At 40.2% G+C, this 22,235-nt stretch overlaps 1 protein-coding gene and 1 long non-coding RNA gene across 3 annotated transcripts in view; one reads left to right on the plus strand and one right to left on the minus strand.

The window, feature by feature from the left end:
• Nucleotides 1–8,755: 8,755 nt before the first annotated feature.
• On the minus strand, nt 8,756–13,700 carry LYZ (lysozyme). Its single transcript, XM_032854848.1, has 4 exons — nt 13,523–13,700; nt 11,409–11,573; nt 10,333–10,411; nt 8,756–9,556 (listed from the first exon to the last, which is right to left on the minus strand). Exons 1-4 carry the CDS (start codon nt 13,656–13,658, stop codon nt 9,490–9,492), a joined length of 447 nt encoding a protein of 148 aa, XP_032710739.1. The 5' UTR covers nt 13,659–13,700; the 3' UTR covers nt 8,756–9,489.
• The window catches only part of LOC116866129, a 34,257-nt gene continuing 25,639 nt past the window's right edge, over nt 13,618–22,235 (plus strand). For both annotated transcript variants that reach the window (XR_004382337.1, XR_004382338.1), the window contains exons 1-2: nt 13,618–13,707; nt 14,841–14,996. This is a non-coding gene — a long non-coding RNA (uncharacterized LOC116866129). The remainder of the gene's footprint in view (nt 13,708–14,840; nt 14,997–22,235) is intronic.

The following is a 22,235-nucleotide window of genomic DNA, read 5'->3' on the forward strand; positions in this document are numbered from 1 at the left end:
AATTGAATACACAACTTTTGCTTCCTCCCAAAACTCCTTTAAAGCAAGTGAAGAAACTTTCAAAAATGCATAAACCTGTAAGGATAAGAGGAATGAAGGGAAAAAAGAAAAAAAAAAGAAGAATGAGAGAGAAGGCAAAACAAAATCTTGAAATCTGGACTACAAATGGTGGTATAGGGCAGTTCTGAGAGCTGAGCAGTCAAAGCTAATTACCGTCCCTCCTCCCCGCCAAGTCTCAAGAATTTGTAGTTGTGGGGAATCTCTGGACATGAGTGGAAGGAGATGTAAGACAGAAGCTAACAAAGACGGATTGAGAGTCTGTTTCCTGGGTGGCACAGTTGGTTAAGCCTCAGGCTCTTAGTGTCAGCTCAGGTAGAGATCTCAGGGTCTTGAGGTCAAGCCCCCCTTTGGACTCCGCGCTCAGCGTGGAGTCTGCTTTAGATGAGATTCTCTCTCCCTCTCCCTCTGCCCCTCCCACACGTGCTCTGTCTCTCCCTCTCTCTCTAAAATAAATAAATAAATCTTTTAAAAAGAAATATTAATATAATTAAGCAGTTACCTGTTATTTACTTACCACCAAGGAATAAAACAGGAAAAACATGGTCTCTGTTTTGGAGAACACTAGGTAGAGTTGAAGGAGGAATACCATGCAGAAAATAGGTAGACTAATGAAACATATGCTTGCCAGGCCAGGACCTCTGTCCTTCACTTAACTTTTAAAATGCTAGCAACCAGGCCTTTGTTTTCTAGCAGGCAATAGGAAAAGGTTTTTCTGGGGAATCTGACCAGCCTAAGAGAAGAGATCTAAGGATCCCGATGAAACTAACTCAACACAGCTTGATCATCCTTCAGCAAAGTATGCATAGTCAAATCCATATAGGCTCTTAGAACTCAAAATTAAAGTTTTCGTTTTCCACGCCTAATAGGCAGATAACCAAGGATTACCAAATAACTGAGAAATGCCTCTAATATGAAAGATACAATTCAAAATAAACAAAATGGTGTATTAGAGGAAACATAGGGAAGTAATGTAAAAACAAACAAAACAGAACCATTATTATTACTATATTCAGATAAAATAAAAAATAGTAAATATGACACAAAACATTTAGAGAACAAAAGAGAGCTATTGGAAATTTAAAATATGATAGAAATGAAAAAAAAATTAGTTAAAAGTTCAGATGGTAGGGTGCCTAGGTGGCTCAGTCAGTTAAGTGTCTGCCTTTGGTTCAGATCATGATTCTGGGGTCCTGGGATTGAGTGCTGCATTGGGCTCTCTGTTCAGCAGAGTCTGCTTCTCCCTCTGCTATCCCCCCTCCCCCCCACCCCCCACAGGTGCTTGCTTTCTCTCTCTCACAAAAACAAATAACAAATAAAATTTAAAAAAAAAAAAAGGTCAGATGATAAAATCAAAGAAATCTCTCAGAAAGTAGAACAAAAAACCAAGAAATGGAAAAGAGGGAAGAAAACACAAGAACATCTGTATTAGTTTGCTAGGGCTGCCATAACAAAATACCACCAGCTTGGAGGCTTAAACAATGGAAATTTATGTTCTAACAGTTGTAGAAGCTAGACATCTAAGATCAAGTCATCGTCAGACGGGGTTTCTCCTGAGGCTGTTCTCCTTGGCTTGCAGACAGTGACCTTCTTGCTATGTCCTCATATGGCCTTTTATCTGTGCATACACATAATTGGTGTCTCCTCCTCTTCTTATAAAGGCCTACTGGATTGGGACCCCAGCCTTATGACCTCATTTAATTACCTTAATTACCTCTTCAAAGGCCTAATCTTTATATACAGTCACAGGGAATTTAGGCGTTCAACATACGAATTTTAGAGGGATACGATTCATTCCGTATAACTACATCAGATGACTGGGCTAGGAATTCCAAAGAGAATGAAGAAACTGGAAGGAAAGAAATAATCAATATATGATTCAAGAAAGTTTTTCTTGTACATTTCCTGTTATGAGGTTCTAAGCTGAAAGATCCTACCAAACACCCGGAACAAAAAATGAAAACAGATCCACATCAAGGCACATCATTTCAAACTTCACAACACTGGAGAGAAAGAGATCATAGATACTTCCAGGTTATAGATTCAGAATGGCTTCAGATGGCTCAGTAACAACCCTGTAATCTAAGGGAGCAACGGATCCCTAGACTCAGTTCTGCAAGTAATCCCATTTCAATAGACCACCTTCAAAATTCTGAAGAGAATTAATTCCAGCTTAATATTCCATGTCCAGCCAACTATCAACCAAGTGTGTGAATAGAACAAAGACAATTTCAGACATGCTAAGTCTCAAAAAAAGTACCTTTCATGAACCCTTTCTCAGGAAGACTCTGGAGATATGACCCACCAGAAGGAAGAAATAAACTAAGGAGGCAATTATGAAATACAGGAAACACAATAAATATCAAATACGGAGATAAGAGAATCCCAAGGTGATGCTGAAAGAGCAAGGCCAGGATGATAGCACAGACAGAAACCAGTTCCAGTTAGATTTGGTGGGAAATCTTTGGGAATTACTGCTTCAAAAAGATGAAATTGGGGTTTCTGGCTGGCTCAGTCAGAAAAGGATGTGACTCTCGAGCTCGGGGTCATAAGTTCAAGGCCACACTGGGTCTAGAGATAACTTCAATAAATAAATAAACAAGAAGAAAAGGATTAAATTGACAAAATTCTAGCTGCATTGAAGCCTTCAGAAAATATTTAAATATTTAATACTTGGGCACCTGGGTGGATCAGTTGGTTAAGCCACTGCCTTCAGCTCAGGTCATGATCCCGGAGTCCTGGGATTGAGCCCCACATCAGGCTCAGCTCCACGGGGAGTCTGCTTCTCCCTCTGAAACCTTCTCCTCTCTCATGCTCTCTCTCTCAAATAAATAAATAAAATCTTTAAAAAAAATAAATACTTAATACTTAATGTTTAAATATTAGACCTAGAGTTTGGGAAGTAAACCAATGAGATACACAGAATACTAAGCAAATTTAAGAGCCATGCACTTATTAGCTCTAGGGAAAATACAATCTTTCACTAGATAAGAAAATAATTGTATTTGTGACTATGTAAATACTGAGTATTTGCCTAACAAAAATGTATAATTACATTGGAAGGATGGGCATTGGGGAAGGGTGCCATGTATGATGGAGATTGAGGAGGAGGAAGAAATAGAGCCTAATCCTTAACTTCCACAGTGGAAAGTCAGCATCCTAATAGTCCAGGATAATAGAAAAATCAAGAAAAAGCAATATAAGCCTAATACTTAAAAGCATGATGGTAAATATTAAAAAAAAAAAAAATCAAAAGAGTAGAAAGCAGTTGCATGTAAGGGGGAAGAAATGAGGAGGTACATCTTTCATAAATTTTGTGGAACTATCTGACTCTGTAAATATTGAGAATTTATAACCTTATTAAAATAAAAAATGAGGGGCACCTGGGTGGCTCAGTGGGTTAAAGCCTCTGCCTTCGGCTCAGGTCATGATCCCAGGGTCCTGGGATCAAGCCCCTCATAGGGCTCTCTGCTAGGCAGGGAGCCTGCTTCCCTTCCTCTCTCTCTGCTTGCCTATTTACCTAATTGTGATCTCTGTCAAATAAATAAATAAAATCTTAAAAAAAAAAAAAGCTAAAAAAATTAAAAATGATTTAAAAATATAATTGCAGAATAGATATGCATTTAATTGGAATATTATCTATGAACAACAATCACTCTTAATTACAATTTTTATTAATTTCCTTTCACAACTTTCACCTTTTTTTTAAAAGATTTTATTTATTTATTTATTTATTTATTTATTTATTTATTTATCTGAGAGAGAGAGAAAGTGAGAGAACATGAGAGGGGAGAAGGTCAAAGGGAGAAGCAGATGCCCCACAGAGCTGGGAGCTTGATGTGGGACTGGATCTGGAGACTCCGGGATCATGACTTGAGCTGAAGGCAGTGGCTTAACAACTAAGCCGCCCAGGAGCCCTCTTTTCACAACTTCTAAGTAAATATTTTTTAAATGAGTCCACTATGGACCCCTGGGTGACACAGTCAGTTGGGTGCCTGACTCTTGGTTTCAGCTGGTGTCCTGATACCACGGTTATGAGATTGACACCCCCTCACCCCCCCCACCCCCGCTGGTTGAGCCCTAAGTCAGGCTCTGCATTCAGCAGGGAGTCTGCTTGAAATCTCTCTCCCTCTGCCCCTCCTGCTTGTGCTCTCTCTCTCTAAAATAAGTTAGTCTTAAAAAAGAACAAATGAGTCCACTAAATAGAAGTACAAGAAATGTGTTCAGGGCTTAGTTATAATTAGTGCCACATAAAGAGCTAAGTTATCATCTGGAACATCATTCTGCATTTCAAATAATACCCTGTGGTAAAACTAAGAGTTTCTCTTAAAAATGATCAAACATTTGCGCACCTGGATGACTCAGTGGGTTGGGCCTCTGCCTTCGGCTGGGGTCGTGGCCTCGGGGTCCTGGGATGGAGCCTCTCCATCCCGCTCTCTGCTCAGCGGGGAGCCCACTTCACGCGCTCCACCCCCGCCTGCCTCTCTGCCTACTTGTGATCTCTCTCTCTGTCAAATTAATAAATAAATAAATAAAACCTTTTTAAAAAATGATCAAACATTAATATTGATTTTTATTCCATTCCCAAATAAGAATAGACATTTAGTTTGAGAACTTGATTGTATGAAAATAACAGGTGTAAATAAGAAATGACAGTTATCACAAACATAAAGCAACATCTCCAACAAGCATTGCTTTCCCTCTTCAGCCAACTTTTGCTAATCTGTGGTTGTTTGTTCAATCGGCCTCTTTTGTTATCCAGCGGTTATCCTGTGTTGTTATCGGAGCTATCTCATGCTTCCTGGATATAACCCATCTCTGCATCTGAGCTGTCGCTCTCAAGTCTCTCTCCCCTACCTTCGCCCATTCTTTATACACCTTTGGGTGACCTGATCTGAACAAATCCGTATTTTTTCTGAGTTTCATCATGTTAGAACGGCTCCAGAATCTGAAAGCCAGAGGCTGCGCCCGTTTTGGGGACCTCTGCTGCCCTCGCATGGCTGGTCTACGCATTACATCCACATAGTCTTGAGACTTGACCCTTGGGATCCCAAAAGCTGTTTTACTGGAATTGTGTGGGCCTGAAGAGTAAGAAAAATCCCGAGATGGTCATCATGGAACCTCAGAAAGAGGATCATGGGATCAACTGTTTATGGAGCACGTATTATGTTCCAGGTGTTTGGAATATTGTTTCAGGTGTTTGGAATATGGGTGTAAACAAGAGTAAAATACTCTGCCCTCCTTCCTATCAGGACAGTGACCCAGTATGGTGTGTCAGAGAGGCAACACGATTAAGAGAGTGTACAGATGTGGAGGAAGGGGTAGCCAAGAAGGATATCACAGCCTGAGTGGAGAGGGTCTATTCCATGGCGTGGCAGTGTTGGAGATTGATTACATACAGACAAATTGATCAAATACACACATGTGCTAAGGATACATTTGAAAGCCATTAAGAACAATGGAAGCCAGGTTTCTCACTATCAGAGAAGGGAGTTAACAGCGTGGAGACAGAGAAAACTAGAATGAACCTTGTGGTGTGGGACTGGAATTGGAGATACTGATATGAATTCAATATAAATAGATAAAATGATCAATTGTGTAAATACATATATCCTCTAGTTCCATCCACAGGTGTGGCCTGGAAATAGAGACACTCTAGTGCCTAGATTTTGTTTTTCAAATACCATTGTCCAGGGGTGCCTGGGTGGCTCAGTCAGTCGAGCACTGGACTCTTGATTCAGCTCAGGTCATGATCTCGGTCATGAGATCAAATCTTGCATCTGGCTCCACTCTCAGTGGGGAAACTGTTGGAGATTTCTCTCCCTCTCCCTCTGCCCCTCCACACACCCTCTCTCAAACTTTTAAAAATAAATAAATAAACAAATAAATACCATTGTCCACTATGAGGAATCAGTGCTCTGTGGAGAAATGGCTGACTGGAGCAGGTAAAGAACAGGAAGAGTCTTAGAACATCCTGTGCTGGAAAACAAGAAAGTGCTCAAGAATGATGGGGACATGGCGAAATGATGCAGAAGCTAGCTTGCAGAGAGGCTCTACTAGCCAAATTATGAACAATATGAACATCAAAATAAGTGATAATAATAGATGATAGTTCACTATAATTTGAATAAAATAGGAAGCCATGGGTCCATATTGATACAGTAAATAAATGCATGAACTGAAAACTTGATAAGGAACAATCTCAAAGTAACTTACCCCTTCCCACATACTTCACAGAGGAGGTCACATAATCGAATGACCAAAGTAAACACCATCAAGTAATAGAACATTTCAAAAGTGTGTGGTACCTGAGAGGATACGATGAGAACGGCACAGATCACCTCTGTGTATTTTTGCCAAAGATGCACAACCTAACCTAATCAAGAGAACATCAAAACAATTTTAAGACATTTTGCAACATAACTGTTCTGTGGTCTTCAAAATTGTTAGTCATCAAAGTCAAGGAAAAAACTGAAGAAATGATCCAGATTGAAGAAAACGAAAAAAAAACCCGGCAACCAATGCATAATTTTTTAAAAGATTTTATTTATTTGACACAGAGTGGGGAGAGAGCAAGGGGAGTGGCAGCCAGAGGGAGAAGCAGGATCCCTCCTGAGCAAGGAGCCCAATGCAGGACTCTATCCCAGGACCGTAGGATCACGACCCCAGCCCAAGGCAGCCGCTTAACCAACTGAGCTACCCACGTGCCCCTATAACACATAATTCTGAATTAGATCTTTCTATTGTGAAGAACTTAGGGGACAATGGATGAAATTGAATGGGATCTAAAGATCAGGTGGTAATGATGTATCGATGTTCACTTCCAGATTTGGGTGCTGTTTTGAGGTTATGTAGGAATCACACATTGAAGGACTCAGGGTCACATGGGCACGAATTTACCCTCAAACTGCTTAGAAAAATTAAGGCCTTTGTACTGTACTTATAAATCCTGGGGGAAATTGAGTTATTTCAATGTCCTTAAAAAGTGAGAAACATCAGTTATTTTAGAAGTGATATTGTAGCAAGAAGACAAATAAATAGGGGTGCCTGAGTGGCTCAGAGGGTTAAAGCCTCTGCCTTCGGTTCAGGTCATGATCTCAGGGTTCTGGGATTGAGCCCCGAATCGGGCTCTCTGCTAGGCAGGGAGCCTGCTTCCCTTCCTCTCTCTCTGCCTGCCTCTCTGCCTAGTTGTGATCTCTGTCTGTCAAATAAATAAATAAAATCTTAAAAAAAAAAGACGACAAATAAATAAATGAGTAAGACACATAGTCTATCAAACGGCTATAGTCTTGAGTGCTAGGGCACTACCTCAGTTAGAAACTAAATAGCAGAAGAAAGGACAGCCAAGGATTGAGAAGGTGGAATCCGTGAGACGAGATGTGAACCAGAAGGAGGAGAAGGTGAGGGAGAAAAAGCTTTCTAGAAGGACGAAGTGGTTCACTTAGCCAAGTGCTGCTGTAAGATCATGTGAGATGAACGAGATCACTAGAATTAGCCCCAAGGAGTCACAGGAGGAGCGCTGACGGAGAGGTTTCAGCTGACTGAGGACAGCAGCCAGGTTAAGAAGGTTCGAAAAGAGAATGAGAGATGAGGATATGCAGTCAGCGTGGCATGGATCTCTCATCCCAGAAGTCAGAGTGATGTAGTTAGACGCCTGTGTGGGGGTAATGGAGGTTTTTTAAGATGCAAGTTTTCCAGCACGTTTTGTACAATGGCAGGGCAAAGAGAGAGAGCAAAGAGAGAGAAACTCAGGGTGCAGGAAACACTCCACTAAAGGAGCTGTGAAAGGGATGCAATCCAAGATTGCATGTGGAGACTCTGCCATTGGCCAAAGCAAAGGAAGAGAGTCTGGGCCCAGGGGAAGTGTGACCACTGTCACAGTGGGAAGGAGGGGAGAATTTCGTATGAGTTTGCTTCTATTCTCTCAGCGTAGTATGAGGCCAGGTCATCTACTGAGAACAGAGAGGGTGGAAGGTAACCAGTTGGATGTGTGTGCCGGAGCTTTGAAGAGAGAGGAAGAGAAGTAAAACTCTCCCCTTTGGAGAGCGGGGACACCAACACAGGAGTGCAGGAGTGATTCAGATGACCTTGCAGACAGAGGGCCCATGTAAGATTTGTGGTTATCAAAGTGAGATCCAGGGCACCTGGGTGCCTCAGTCGGTCAAGCATCTGCCTTTGGCTCAGGTCATGATCCCAGAGTCCTGGGGAGAGCCCAGTGTCGAGCCCCACGTGGGGCTCCCAGTACAGCGGGGAGTCTGCTTCTCCCTCTCCCTTGGCCACCCCTCCGCCCCTGCTCATGCTTGCTCTTTCTCACTCTCTCTCTCAAATAAATAAAATCTTAAAAAAATAAAGTGAGATCCATCAGAATGCATGTGGAATTTTCCCCCAGCAATATCCAACTGTTTGGGTATAGGTAAAGATATAAGGTATATTAAGAGTACCAAATAATTCTTTTTTGAATACACATATTTTTTTCTTCATAGACACTAGTTGGGTCTAAACAAAGAACGACAAGTTCTGAGTTGCAAAACTTTTAATGATAATGTTTGTATTATTTTTATAACATGCATAATTTCACACCTGTGGTTAATCAGCTATTATTTCAATACTTGCAAAGTCATTTGCCTTAGCATTTAGTCATAATGCACGAATCTAAGTTAACAAAATCAAAGAACAGCAACAGCTCATCTAATCCTTCTTTATATTCCTTCATGATCAGAAAGATGCATAGAAGAGTTCTTTAAAGAGCCAAAATAGATTGACATATAAACTGTCAACTTATTTTTAAAGCAGTATGAAAGCAACACTTCTGAGAAAATATTTAAACCAAGGTCACACTTTAGAAAAACAGAATTCTTAATTCAGGCTGTCTTCGCTTTTAGCCATTTGGCATTCTGCTCCTTTTTAAACTTTATATTGCCCAACAGAGAGTGTTTTTTTGTGTTTTTTTTTTGTAGTTTTTCAGTTTGCTTTGTTGTGGTTTTTTTGTTTTGTTTTGTTTCATTTTGTTTTTTACTGCTTTTGGAGATGACCCAACAGATGCCTATTCAGCTAGAGTTTTGCCTAAGATCAGTTTGTTTTTAAGATAATCTTTTGTTACATTTTTATGAACTATTGGGGAGTACTAACGATTAAGTTGGGGTTATTTCTTTAAGAACTGAATATACTGGAGATGTATTTGATAGGCAAGACTTTAGATAAGTTTTCACCAGAATTATTTCTATTAGCAAACTGAAAAATATTACAGGCTATCAAATAATAATAAACACATTTCTTAAATATGAAGCCTTTAGAAGAAAGACCATATTTTGTTACTGCTTCTGTAGAAGTGTTATTGTTTGACAGGATGGTAATGTGACCTTTCACTCAACTACTACTACTCCCTTAATATGAAAAAGGGACAGAATGAGCTGCAGAAGGAAAACTCCACAGTTACACTCCACAATTTCGAACATACTGAGAGACATCTTGGTTTTCGCAGTGTGCTTTCCATGCCACCCTGTGGAGAAAAGTGAAATAAACACTGGTAAGGTTAAAACATATCTTCCTTGTAATAGATACACTTCAAATCCTCTGGGAGAACAGAGTGTTTTACCGGTAAAGGGACAACAGGCTACAGATAGATTCAAGTATTGTTATTTATTAAAGGGAGGTATGTACACCAAGTATGTCGCTTCCCCTCAAAGCCCTCACTAGAGAACAGGATGCTGAACATGAACGTTGATCTATGCATTCTATAATAGCGACTGCAAAGTGCTTTCTACATTTACTTAACTCCGAAAGTAATTTCAAGATAAGACAACGAACTGGTAGAATGTTGAGAATCTTAAAAACTCCAGAAATCCTCTAAAATAAATCGAAGAGGAAAAGGGTTAAGATTCTAAATCAGATGAAACAGTTTGTTTCTACCTAATTCATTGTTTAGGGTCAAGTCTAAAGCTGCAACGTTCAGTTCTCAATATCATACTTCAGTCTTTGAAAATCTTCTCTCACTTCTCTCTTATCACTAGGGCAAAATAGCTGTCCTTATTTATTTATTTAACCTTTCGAAAAAGAGAGTGGAGTGAGGGAAGAGGAAGGGCAGAGAGAAAGAGAGAGAATCTTAAGCAGGCTCATGCCCAGTGCAGAGCCCAACACGGAGCTCCACCCCAGGACCCCAAGATCATGACCTGAGCGAAATCAAGATTCGGAAGCTCAACCAGCTGAGCCACCCAGTCACCCTCCCTCTCTACACCACCCCCTACTCCACCCCCGGACCTTAATGCTTAAACATACCATGCACGAATACCATTTGGATCCCTGACAACTCTCTTTGCACATGCTACAGCTTGAGTGATGTCATCTTTCAGCAAATCTGAAAAAGAGGTGGTGAGGAGTGAAAACAACTGCCATAGAAATTTCATTGTAAGTTAAGATTTAGTCAGCTTTATTCTCTTAGGAGGAGGAAAGAACATTAAAATTATTTCCCAAGAGTCCATTTATCTGTAGATGCTGGGGGAAATTTTTTCTTCATTCCATCCCATTTGGCATGGAACAAAACATTTTGTTTCTCATTTACCAAAGTCATGGGAAGCTCTGGAATTGTTAACTAATGTGACAGAAGGTTCTCTGTTCACTAGGCACTGTAAAAACAAAAACAAAAACAACAAACAAACAAAAAAACCAAACACAGACTAGCAATTTTTAAATCAGAGTCCTACTACCAGAAATCTAGCCTAAAGAAATTATTAAAAAATGTACCCAAAGATGTATGCACAAGACGTTTCATAGCAATGGGGCACCTGGGTGCCTCTCTCACTGTGTCTCCGTCAAATAAATAAATAAAATCTTAAAAAAAAAATCATTCAACAAAAACAAAAAACATCACCACCACCATACATATAAAAAAGGTAAAAATGACAAAGTGTTAACAACTGTTAAAGTATGTGATGAGCACATGGCTATTTTTTATACTAAAGTCCCGAAATTTCTATATGTTTAGGACATCTCAAAATAAAAAGTAAAAACAATTTTTAGAAAAGAGCCACACAACCAAATTATCCCTAAACCTCCCCAAAGAAAGTGGGAGAAACGGCATTGTTTTCAACAAAGCATCAATGTGCTCATTTACGATAAATTAATAGATCATTTTAGAAGCTGGTGTACATTAGAAAACATGAACTTTTATGATATCATCAGCTATTTAATTTCTTAAGGAATTAGGAAAGGAATTTTAAAGAGTTTCTAGGCACTAAAATAAAGTTTTTCTTGGACCCTGATGAATCTTTTAAGACTTGTTCATTTGCACTGAATCTCTATTCTCGTAAGTGTGACTAGATGATTCCTGTGCCGTCAATCATAGTGTCTCTTACCGCTGCACGGTATGCCACAGGCGTTCACAGCTCTGGGCGTTTTGCCATCATTACACCAGTAGCGGCTATTGATCTGAAATATCCCATAATCGGTGCTTTGGCTTCCGGGATTGTAGTTTGTAGCCTTTGTGTTATAACCACTTTCCCATTTGGCTAAACACATCCCTGAAAAAAACGTATTTTTAGTAAGAAACATCAACACCACATTATGTATTTCACAGACCATGATCTGTTCTATTTTGCTATTCTATTTCATTAATGACTTATTGTATAAGTAGAAAGTTGTGTTTTCCTTGTAAAAAAATATATCTATATTTAAGGTTTTATTTTTTTAAGTAATCTCTACACCCAACATGGGGTTTGAACTTAACAACCCCGAGATCAAGAGTTGCATGCTCCACTAACTGAGGCAGCCAGGTGCCCCCAAATATATTTTAACACTTTAGGGAGAATACTTTTGTTAGCAGATCATTTTGCAATACTGATGAACTAGATAACTTACTTTTAAAATATTAAAATAGGGGCACCTGGATGACTCAGTCAGGTAAGGGTCTGCCTTCGGCTCAGGTCATGATCCTGGGGTCCTGGGTTTGAGCCCCACGTCGGCTCCCTGCTCAGCAGGGAGTCTGCTTCTCCCTCTGCCCTTTACTGCATTCCTGCTCTCCCTCTCTCTCTTTCTCAAATAAATAAGTAAAATCTTCTTAAAAAAAAATAAAATAGCTGTTTCTTCCATTGCCATTACCCTTCCCCTGCTCCCATCCCTCAGGCAAGATTTAGCCTAGAATGGAAAAATCAACAGAGTTGTTGAGTGGATTTTATAATTAATAGTAGATACATACACACGCTGATGGAAACATGCTTTTTATTAGGAAAAATAAGAATTTTCTGGGAGAAATAAATTTTCTTAAGATATCTAAAGGTGAATATGGTTATCAAATCAAGAATCTAAAAAACGAGAGATATAAATAGGAAAGACTATTTCATCCATCCATCCACTCGTTCATTCAAAAGTAGTTGTTGAGGGGCGCCTGGGTGGCTCAGTGGGTTAAGCCGCTGCCTTCGGCTCAGGTCATGATCTCAGGGTCCTGGGATCGAGTCCCGCATCGGGCTCTCTGCTCAGCGGAGAACCTGCTTCCTCCTCTATCTCTCTCTCTACCTGCCTCTCTGCTTACTTGTGATCTCTCTGTGAAATAAATAAATAAAATCTTAAAAAAAAAAAAAGTAGTTATTGAGAGGAAATTTTTGAATTCAACCTGGAAAATACGGTGATCACATTGACAAATATGAACTAAAATATACAGTAACTTTTGCTCAGACATATCTTGAATTATGTGGAAGAGAGTGAAAAATAGTTAATAAACTATATTGAATAAGAATAATAGGGACTCCTGAGTGACTCAGTTGGTTAATCATCTGCCTTTGGCTCAAGTCATGATCCCAGGGTCCTGGGATGCAGTCCACATCGGGCTCCTTGCTCAGCAGGGAGCCTGCTTCTCCCTCTGCCTGCTGCTCCCCCTGCTTGTGCTCTCTGCCAAATAAATAAATAAAATCATTAAAAAAAAAAGAATAATAAAAGATCATTACAAGCTGCATTTCAGGGATCCTTATATAAACAGTAATTGAAGGGGAAATAGTTTCCAACTGCCCTTGCACTGAGAATTCAACATAGGATTGCTGCTAAAAATCCAATGTCACGGCAGAGAAAAATATTCGTTGCTCTAGACTCATTACCCTCGGAACCAAGTTCCAAACAGGAAATGCCTGTCGTCAAGTACCAAGGACTTGATAGATATTCCAGGAGCTCAGACAGACCTTCCAGTCAGCCCACATGGGCCACGGAGTCTGAGGCAACTGACAAATTTTGCAGCACGAGAAGAGCACAAGGGGTCCTGCTGTCCTTAGAATGGCAGAGGCTTTTGCCCTCCCTTGCCTTCATCCCTTCATCTGGTGTATCTGATTCTAAAGAAACAAGTTGATATTTTCACCACTGTAAGTATACAGACCCTCAGAAGAAATAAAAGAAGTCCATTTACTCAAAGCCTCTTTACTACTATTCATCCTCTATCTGTCCCACACCTGGCTAACCATTTGCAAGTAGGAAGAAGTTAACTTACAGTTGGCCAGGTTGACACCTCTATAGCCATCCAGCCCAAGTCTTTTCAGAGTCCTGGCCAGCTCACACCTTTCAAAGATCTTGCCCTGGACGGTGACGGAAAGGAAGAGAATCCCGAGAAGAAGGAGAGCCTTCATGTTGACTGGGAACCCAGACCTCCGGGCTGACCAGGGAGAGCAGTCCTCGGTATTTAACGTCTTTTAACTTCCTTTTTCTCCTGGTGGTTTGGGGGTTCCACCCTTTGGGAGATGTGAAAAACAGGAACTCTTTTTGGTTCACTGACATTAAAAGTTCTTTTTTTTTTTTTTTTTTTTTTTTTTTTACATTTGAAAAGAGCTATTCTGATGTTCTAAGAATTAACCTACAGGAAACTGATGAAATGGCATTGTTTAAAGACCTGGCTCAGGAAGAAATGGGAAGTAGGACGGTTTCCAAACCAGGAACTGTCTCCTATTTTATTATGAATTTGAACAAATACAAAGAAAAAATAAAATCCCGAATGAACATTTCACACAACAGAAAAAGAGCTCCAATTTTTGATTTTGCATTCACTATGTTGTCTTTATCTTTTTCACTTAAAATTATTTTCTATACTCTTTCCCCAAAAGCACATAACATGTTGCCTATGATTTTAATGGGTATAGATATAGCATACCATATTGCTCAGCCATACTTCCACTCTAAGTTTTTTGTTGCTATTATCCATTTTGCTTATAAATCAATGTTTGACTGTTTCAGATATGCCTCATGGCTTTTTGACAACTTTTTAACAGTGCCTAATCTTACATTGTGATCTTAGAATATAAGGGGTCGTTATAAAGCAAGGGAATTTTATAATCAAACCTTAAGAAGAGTAGCAGAATATGGCACCTGAAAATCTCCCCTTTTGGCATCAGGATTATTTTGAACTGAAGGCAAATGAGAAGAAGCAGATCCAGGAGAGCTCTCTGCCCTTCCCCTATATACCTGAAAACAGAACTTAGCTTTGTACAGTCATTAATCACTGACAACCCTACAGGCTTATCAGCCCCAATAAAGCACTGCAGGATGTCATATAACAAATTTTACACACTAGCTGTTATCTTCCAGTGCCCACTATTTATCTTCCCACGGTTTGTGGCCCTTGGAAGACTAAAACTCTTTTCCGCTGTCTTGTCATTCTTCTAAAAATATATTGTTTTTTGGTTAAGATGGTATGTAAGCCCAAATTTTAGCCACCTCTTTGAGTTACTCATGCCTGCATTTCTCTCAAATATATATATGAAATACCCATGTTCATAAACTGATTTTAATTCTTGCTAATCTGCCTCTTGTTACAGAGCCCCAGCTGAAACCCTAAAAGAGTAGAAGGACAAAGAATTTCCTCCTCCTGTCATTTCTAGTGATGAGGATGGGAGAGTAGAAGGCTGGAAAACGCTTCTCTCCACAAAGACTGCAGTTGACTTGTGGGGTAACTGACAGCAGACCAGCAGAAGGTACGAGTTCTTACCACGTGAGCCTTCCAGATCTCTGACTATAGTTTCCAGCCAAGAGAAGAGTGTAAAACTTTCTCCTTGTCCCTTCCTTTCCAAATTCATCATGGGAGGAGAATAACATTTCTAAAAACAGGTCTCGAATCATGACACTCGTAAACTTAGCTTTGGGTACCTACAGGTTATTGATTCTTCGCCTCCCCCAAATGGCCATGTTTTCCTTTGCCTGCCTTCGGTATTATTTGTCATAAGGATGAAAATAGTAAGATGAGAGTCTTCGTTTGTCTTGTTTCAGGTACTGAGAACCTGGCTTTGTAACTAATGAGAATATTCTCTGGTCTCTTCCACTTGCACAGTGGGAGTGAGAGGTAAAGGGAGTGCACTGTGTCAGGCTGACAAGGGGTCGCGGGCTAGGGGGTTGTTGCTATCTCTGTTTTCCTTTCCTCTTTTGCGCTGGGAAAATTCCTATTCCGGTGTCACTTTCTGGTAACAAAAATTAGTGGGTCTGTGAATTAAAGTGTCTCCTTTGTAGGAGACAGAACTTTCTTGTCCACCTGTGACAGTGAAGATCTTTGCTTTCTTAAGCCATCTTGGGAGGCTTTGCATCTCAAGAGGGCACCCTCATTTGCACTCTCCCTCTGTCCACGGTTAAGCCACAAAAGTCTTACTGGTGTGGAGTCACAGTTGAAGTAGATATGCCTTTGAAGATTTAGACTTCTATTTCTAAAAGGATTTTTAAGAGAAGTCTCATTCTAAACAAATGTCTTATTAATACCTATAGGAAGATCAGGAAAGAGAGAAAGAAGGAAAGAAAGAAAGGAAGAAGAAAGAAGGAAGGAAAGAAAGAAAAGGGAAGAAAGAAATAGATACAGAAGAAAACCTTGGCTAGTATGATGGGGGAAAAACCCACACACCTCCTTAACTAGATTAAGAGGTAGAGATCAGACTCAGAGCAAGTGTTAAAAACTGCAAATGACACTCAAGCAGGTATGGAACATGAAAATACTGATAGCCAAGAATTAGATTTGACAAAAGTACATAAGCCTTCTGCCCAAGAAGGCTTGGTTTATTGTTCCTTACTCTGTAAGCAGATCCCATAAGGTCTAGGCCTTCCCATATTTCTGGCCTCCACTGCAGGAAAAAAAAAAAAAAAAAAAACATTGGACTGTCCTCCCCTTAATAAAGAAAGAAAAACTTCATAGTAATGACCCTCAGTTTTTGATGGTAGGCAAATATACCCCTGATTTCCTTCTTAGATAAACCCCATATCCTTTCTCAGTCCCTTGGAAATATTCATGTTACCATGTCTTTGAAATGTAAGTATCCACGGAGAAAATTTGTTAAAGCAACTCCTGAGACTGGAAAAATAGGTTTTTAAAAAACAATCTGCTACTTGATATTTCTATAGGCTCCTGGCCCAAAATTTAGTCCACAGCCTCCGTAGAATTATCTATTAGAGACAAACAAAAATCTTAAAAGTTTTCTCCACAAATATTGGTAAAATCTTTAGCTATCTAAGCAGTTAAACATAACTTATTCCATTTGCCAGAAACACTGTTTAGATCGAACTATTTTTTTATAAGTTAAATGAGTTTCGTATTATTGTACTTGATATGCGGCTAAAATTTTTAAATGAAAGCTACAAGATCTCTGCATCTGTCTGGATGTCTATGTGTGGCAATGTATGCATGTCACATAATATATGGTATTTTTCTCCCTCTGGATGGTAGTCCTAAAAACTAACTTGTGGAAGAGTTCTATTAACTGGCTTAAAGAAAATATAAGCACTAAAACAAATGAATAAATATGTATATATATACTTACATAAATTAAGGCTAGTTAACTTAGCTTATGCCATCTGTATTAATTATTTGAGATTATAAAATTATAAATTCAACCAAAGAACAAAATGTACAATAAAAAATGATTCTCTGGGATGCCTGGGTGGCTCAGTCGGTTAAGTGTCTGTGTCTGCTTTTGGCTCAGGTCATGATCCCAGGGTCTTGGAATTGAGTCCCACGTTGGGCTCTTTGCTCAGAGGGAGTCTGCTTCTCTCTCTGCCTGCCGTTCCCCTGCTTGTGCTCTCTCTTTCTCTCTCTGACAAATAAATAAATAAAATCTTTTAAAAAAGGGGGGGGAGAATATTATATCTATGTAACAAGAGAGGATATATAGTAATGAAATAATCAGATAATTTAAAAAGAGGAACCCTTGAGATTTAAAAATATGACCACATGGGGCACCTAGGTGACTCAATAGGTTAAGTATCCTACTCTTGATTTTGGCTCAGGTCATGATCTCAGGGTTGTGAGATCAAGCCCCTCCTTGGGCTCCACGCTCAGCAGAGTCTTCTTGAGAATTCTCTCCCCTTCCTTCTGCCCTTCCCCTTCCAAGCATGTGTACTCTTTCTCTCAAATAAATAAATACTTTTAAAAAATGACCACATTAATAAAACATTTAATAGAAAAATTATGAGATATATTTGAGAAATATTATTAGAAATAGAATAAAAAGACTGAGATGAAAAACAGGAGAGAAAAGATGAGAAAATTAGAGAATGAAGAAATCAAACATCCAATTAATAGGAATTCTTTAAAGGAATTAAAGAAGAAAAAAGTATAAAATAGGGCACATGGGTGGCTCAGTCAGTTAAGCAGCTGCCTTCAGAGCAGGTCATGATTCTAGGGTCCTGTGATTGAGTCCCACATTGGGGTCCCTGCTCCTTGGGGAACCTGCTTCTCCCTTTCCCTCTGCCTCCTCCTCCCCTACTTGTGTGCTCTCTCTCTGTGTCAAATAAATACAATCTTTAAATATATATATGTATGTATGTGTATATATATATATATATATATATAGTTGGGTCCCCCCAAAATTGGGTACCCCAATAATGGGTCCGTGATTAAAGGAGCCAGACTGATACAAAGCGAAGGTCAAGCAAAACTTTTATTTCGCGCCAAGCATCAGGAATCAGACTGACCATCAAACAGAGCAGTCGGGGCCGCCCCTACAGAGAGGACGACCCCTCCCTGCTTTCCAGACTAACTTTTATAGAGCAAAGGCCATGTGGTTGGGCCTGGCCACACACAGGTGGCCAATGAGATTGTAACACACACACAGGGAACTCCACAGTGATGCTAGGTGACCAATTGAATTACAATTTACCCTAGTAAACATTTGAACCAGCCTATCACCTAGTTCAGAATTGGCCCCCAAAAGGTGCCCAAAGGGAGGGGCCCATACTCCTTGGTAGCTAGGAGACAGTATGCGCCCCCACTGATTGAATACCGCCACCTGGCCTGACCCACCCTTGTATTTGGACTTTGTTACCTGGGACTGGTTTCCTGGACTTGATTTTAAGTAAGTTCCCCTGGGGGGGGCAAGGCTAATTTAAGTTTTATATATATATGGATACCTGGGTGGCTCAGTGGGTTAAGCCTCTGCTTTCGGCTCAGGTCATGGCCTCAGGCTCCTGGGATTGAGCCCAGCATTGGGCTCTCTGCTCAGCGGGGAGCCTGCTTCCCCCTCTCTCTCTGCCTGCTGCTCTGCCTACTTGTGATCTCTCTCTTTCTCTCTCTCTGTCAAATAAATAAATAAAATCTTAAAAAATATGTATACCTATATACAATAAATGTGCGAAGCTGAGGGACACAGATATCCACATCAAAAGGCAACCAAGTGCTTGACATAGTGGTGTGTAATAAAATTTATACCAGTACACATCCTCATGAAATTTCAGAACAACAGGGATAAAGAGAAAATTTTAATACTTAAGGGCAGTGATCTTCAACCTATAGTCCTACAGGCAGTCAAATCATCTAGCGTGAGAGGAGGAAAAGACCCCCAAACATTCTCAGATGTGTTAGGAAAGAGCAAATAAGAAAAAAGATGTGGGATCTAGGAAACAGGGATCTAATATAGGAGAGATATGAAGGAAGGTACAAGACAAAAGAAGTGTTGTCCAGTCCAACAACAACAGCCTTGCGACTGGTTAAAGAGAAGCCATTTCAGATTATAGCAAGAGCGTGAAATGCTCCAGGAGTGTGGACTCCAGGGGGCAACCACACTCAGAGATGGCTTGGAATGTCTGAACCTATTGAAGGGAGTTTAACAACTTAGTCTGAGATTTTGGGTAATGATTTAATACATGAATAAGTACATGAAAAACCAAGCAAACAGAAAAACAAAGCAATTGTTAATACTAAGAAAAACAAAACACTTAAAAATGGAAACAAAACCAAATTAGTACCATATTATAGTCATCTGCAAGTGTTGGTGCTTGCTTGTAAAGAAGAACAACAAGGGAAGGGAAGAGGGGTGCCTGGGAGGCTCAGTTGGTTAAATGACTGCCTTTGGTCTCAGGGTCCTGGGATGGTGCCTCACATCAGGCTCTCTGCTCAGCGAAGAGTCTGCTTCTCCCTCTCTTTCTCTCTCTCTCTCTCAAATAAATAAAATCTTAAAAAACAACAACAACAGGGCGCCTGGGTGGCTCAGTGGGTTAAGCCTCTGCCTTCGGCTCAGGTCATGATCCCAGGGTCCTGGGATCGAGCCCCGAATCGGGCTCCCTGCTCAGCGGGGAGCCTGCTTCCTCCTCTCTCTCTCTGCCTGCCTCTCTGCCTACTTGTGATCTCTGTTTGTCAAATAAATAAATAAAATCTTTAAACAACAACAACAACAAGGGAAGGGAGAGTTGAGAGAGACCTAAATCTTTATCTTCTGTGGTGGAGATAAAGAGAAAATGTTTATGATTGAAAATCAAGAAATAGTAGAATAAACATGCTCTTGAGATATATGGCAGTAAATGCTAGAAAAAATAAATAGCTAAAGAAGTTAAAAAGAGATTACCCTAGTGTTGGGTATTAGATGAGAAAGATTAGGGTAATTTTTCATTGAAGTTGATTAATTAATTCAATTAATTTCATTAAGTTTTCATTAAATTTATAACATTTAATTTTACTCTAAAAATAAACACATATATTTTGTGATGAAAAAGTGAAATTTAAAAAGTATATTGTGTGAGAAAAAGAACTAAAAGACATACACCAAAATGTTTACGGTGGTTATTTATGAAAACCTCACAGAATTTTTATTTACTTTTTTTTTTTTTTTGGCATATTCTAAGTTTTCTTCCTCCAACAATTGTTACTTTTGCCATTAGCAAAATAATAAATAAACACACAGGGGTTCCTGGGCAGCTCAGCCTGCTAAGCATCTGCCTTTGCTCAGGTCATGACCTCAAGGTCCTGGGATCACGCCCCACAACAGGCTCCCTGTTGGGTGGGAGGAAAATTAAAAAAAAAATTTTTTTAAATAAAAATAAATAAAATGTTTTTAAAAAATGATTTAGCCTCAGAAAGCAACAGACACTGGTAAATCAAAACGGTATCGGGGAACCAGGCTGGCTCACTTGGAAGAGCATGCAGCTCTTGATCTTAGGGTTGTGAGTTTGAGTCCCACATTAGGGATAGAGATTACTTAAATAAATTAATTAATACTTAAAAAAACCTGTTTATATCAATGGAGGAAGACATTAGCCTGGGTTTGGTCAGAGGGTGTTAGGTAACACTTGCCAGTGAAACACGGCCATTTCCGTGAAGGAAGGACCCTGGGGGACCATGAGCAGAGTAGCTGTACTCGCTTCCTTACTCAGCTGATGCTGTCTCTGCAGAGTCTGGCCCAGGGGTCAGAGGACCTAGTCTTATCTCTGCTGGGGCAGCATGGCTCTAAGGAGAATATGCAGGGATGGGAGAGATGGAAGGGAAGCAGCAGGAGGTAGAGGGGGAAGAACACATCAGGCGTTCCAGGGGCAAGTGCTGAAAGGTTAAGGTGAAGTATTTTCTCATTCAATTAGTGGGGCATCATCTAGCTGCACAACACTCTGGGCAATGGGCCCAGGAGCCCTAGCAGCTGCTCCTTGCAAGTCCAACAGCCTACCCACAGGGCAGCATGATTTCCTGTGGGAACATTTCCTGCTTCAGGAGCGGGGCTTGACCCCAATCCAAAAGTGGCATTTTGTTGGCCCCTGAATCCCTGGGTCATTGGCAAATGGTAAATAATTTGGGTTTGCCTAATCTAGACCAGTGTATTTATTCCCCCGTGGCTTGGTGATCACTTTTTGTTCCTTTAGTTCTCAGTATCCCTGTGATTTAAGCTCCTGCAATTTGCAAGATCAAAAAGCAAGATAATTTCTTTCCTGGGTCTCCTGACACCATCGAAACTCTGGACATCATTTAACTTTTGCACTTAATTTACTCTATGGCCTTGCTGTTGCTGTGTTTTGAGGGAGGTAACTGATCCATACTGAGAGGAAATAATGTTTAACATACACTGGAGAATTATTTCTACTGTAGTGCCAATACTGTGCTACATGAGTCTCTAGTTCCTGGGCTCTAGCACAGAAAGAGGCATGAGTTACCGAGTATGGAACCATCACTAGGTCTAATAAACAGGGCTGGCCTTGGAAGGTCTGCCATATATGCTACCAGCAGTTACAGAGGCAACGTGCTGTCCCTGGTATTTGCTGTGCACTCACTCTCTGCTCTGCCTCCATGCCACCATTTCTGCAAACTGCTATGCAGATCCCGAAAGAAGGGCCAAGATGTCTGGTGAAATATGGCCAAGAGCAATGAGGCTCGAGGGGTGAGCAGGGCCAGACAGGGGCTTCATCCCAAAGACAGCGAGATTTAGCTCATAATCTGAAAGACAAGGGGAGACTGTTTTTTAGTATTAAACTGGAGAATAACAGGATCAAAATCTTTTGTAAAAATCACTCTAGATTAGACTCAGGGACTGTTGCTAGAGAATGGCCAGTTCATTCCGATGACAGACAATGATGGGGGGTGGAGACAACTGGGGGCCAAAGGTTTGAATAATCACTCGAAATAAACACTAACTGTAATTTTTACAGGGATTGTAGAGGTAGGTATTATTTCCACTTTACAGTTGAAAAAAAATATGTGTCCCAGAGAAGTAAAGTCCCTTGCCCAGAGAAATAGTGCTGGTGAATGACAGAGCGGGGAGTTAGACTCAGCTCATTTCCATGGGCTTTTCAGTGTACCACTCTACCTTGTAAAAATTGAGGGGGAAAGAGAAGGAACTAAATATTGAGACCCACTTTCATCCCTTGACGAAGCCGTAAATTCTTTTCTACCCCTTGTCTAATTTTGGTTCCTGATATAGTTTTGCAAATCCATTTATAGCTTGACAAACCTATTTTATACACTTATTTTTAAAGTATGAGTTATC

This window comes from Lontra canadensis, unplaced genomic scaffold (assembly GCF_010015895.1).
Source record: "Lontra canadensis isolate GAN:19392208 unplaced genomic scaffold, GSC_riverotter_1.0 scaffold9, whole genome shotgun sequence".
NCBI classification, from domain to species: domain Eukaryota; kingdom Metazoa; phylum Chordata; class Mammalia; order Carnivora; family Mustelidae; genus Lontra; species Lontra canadensis.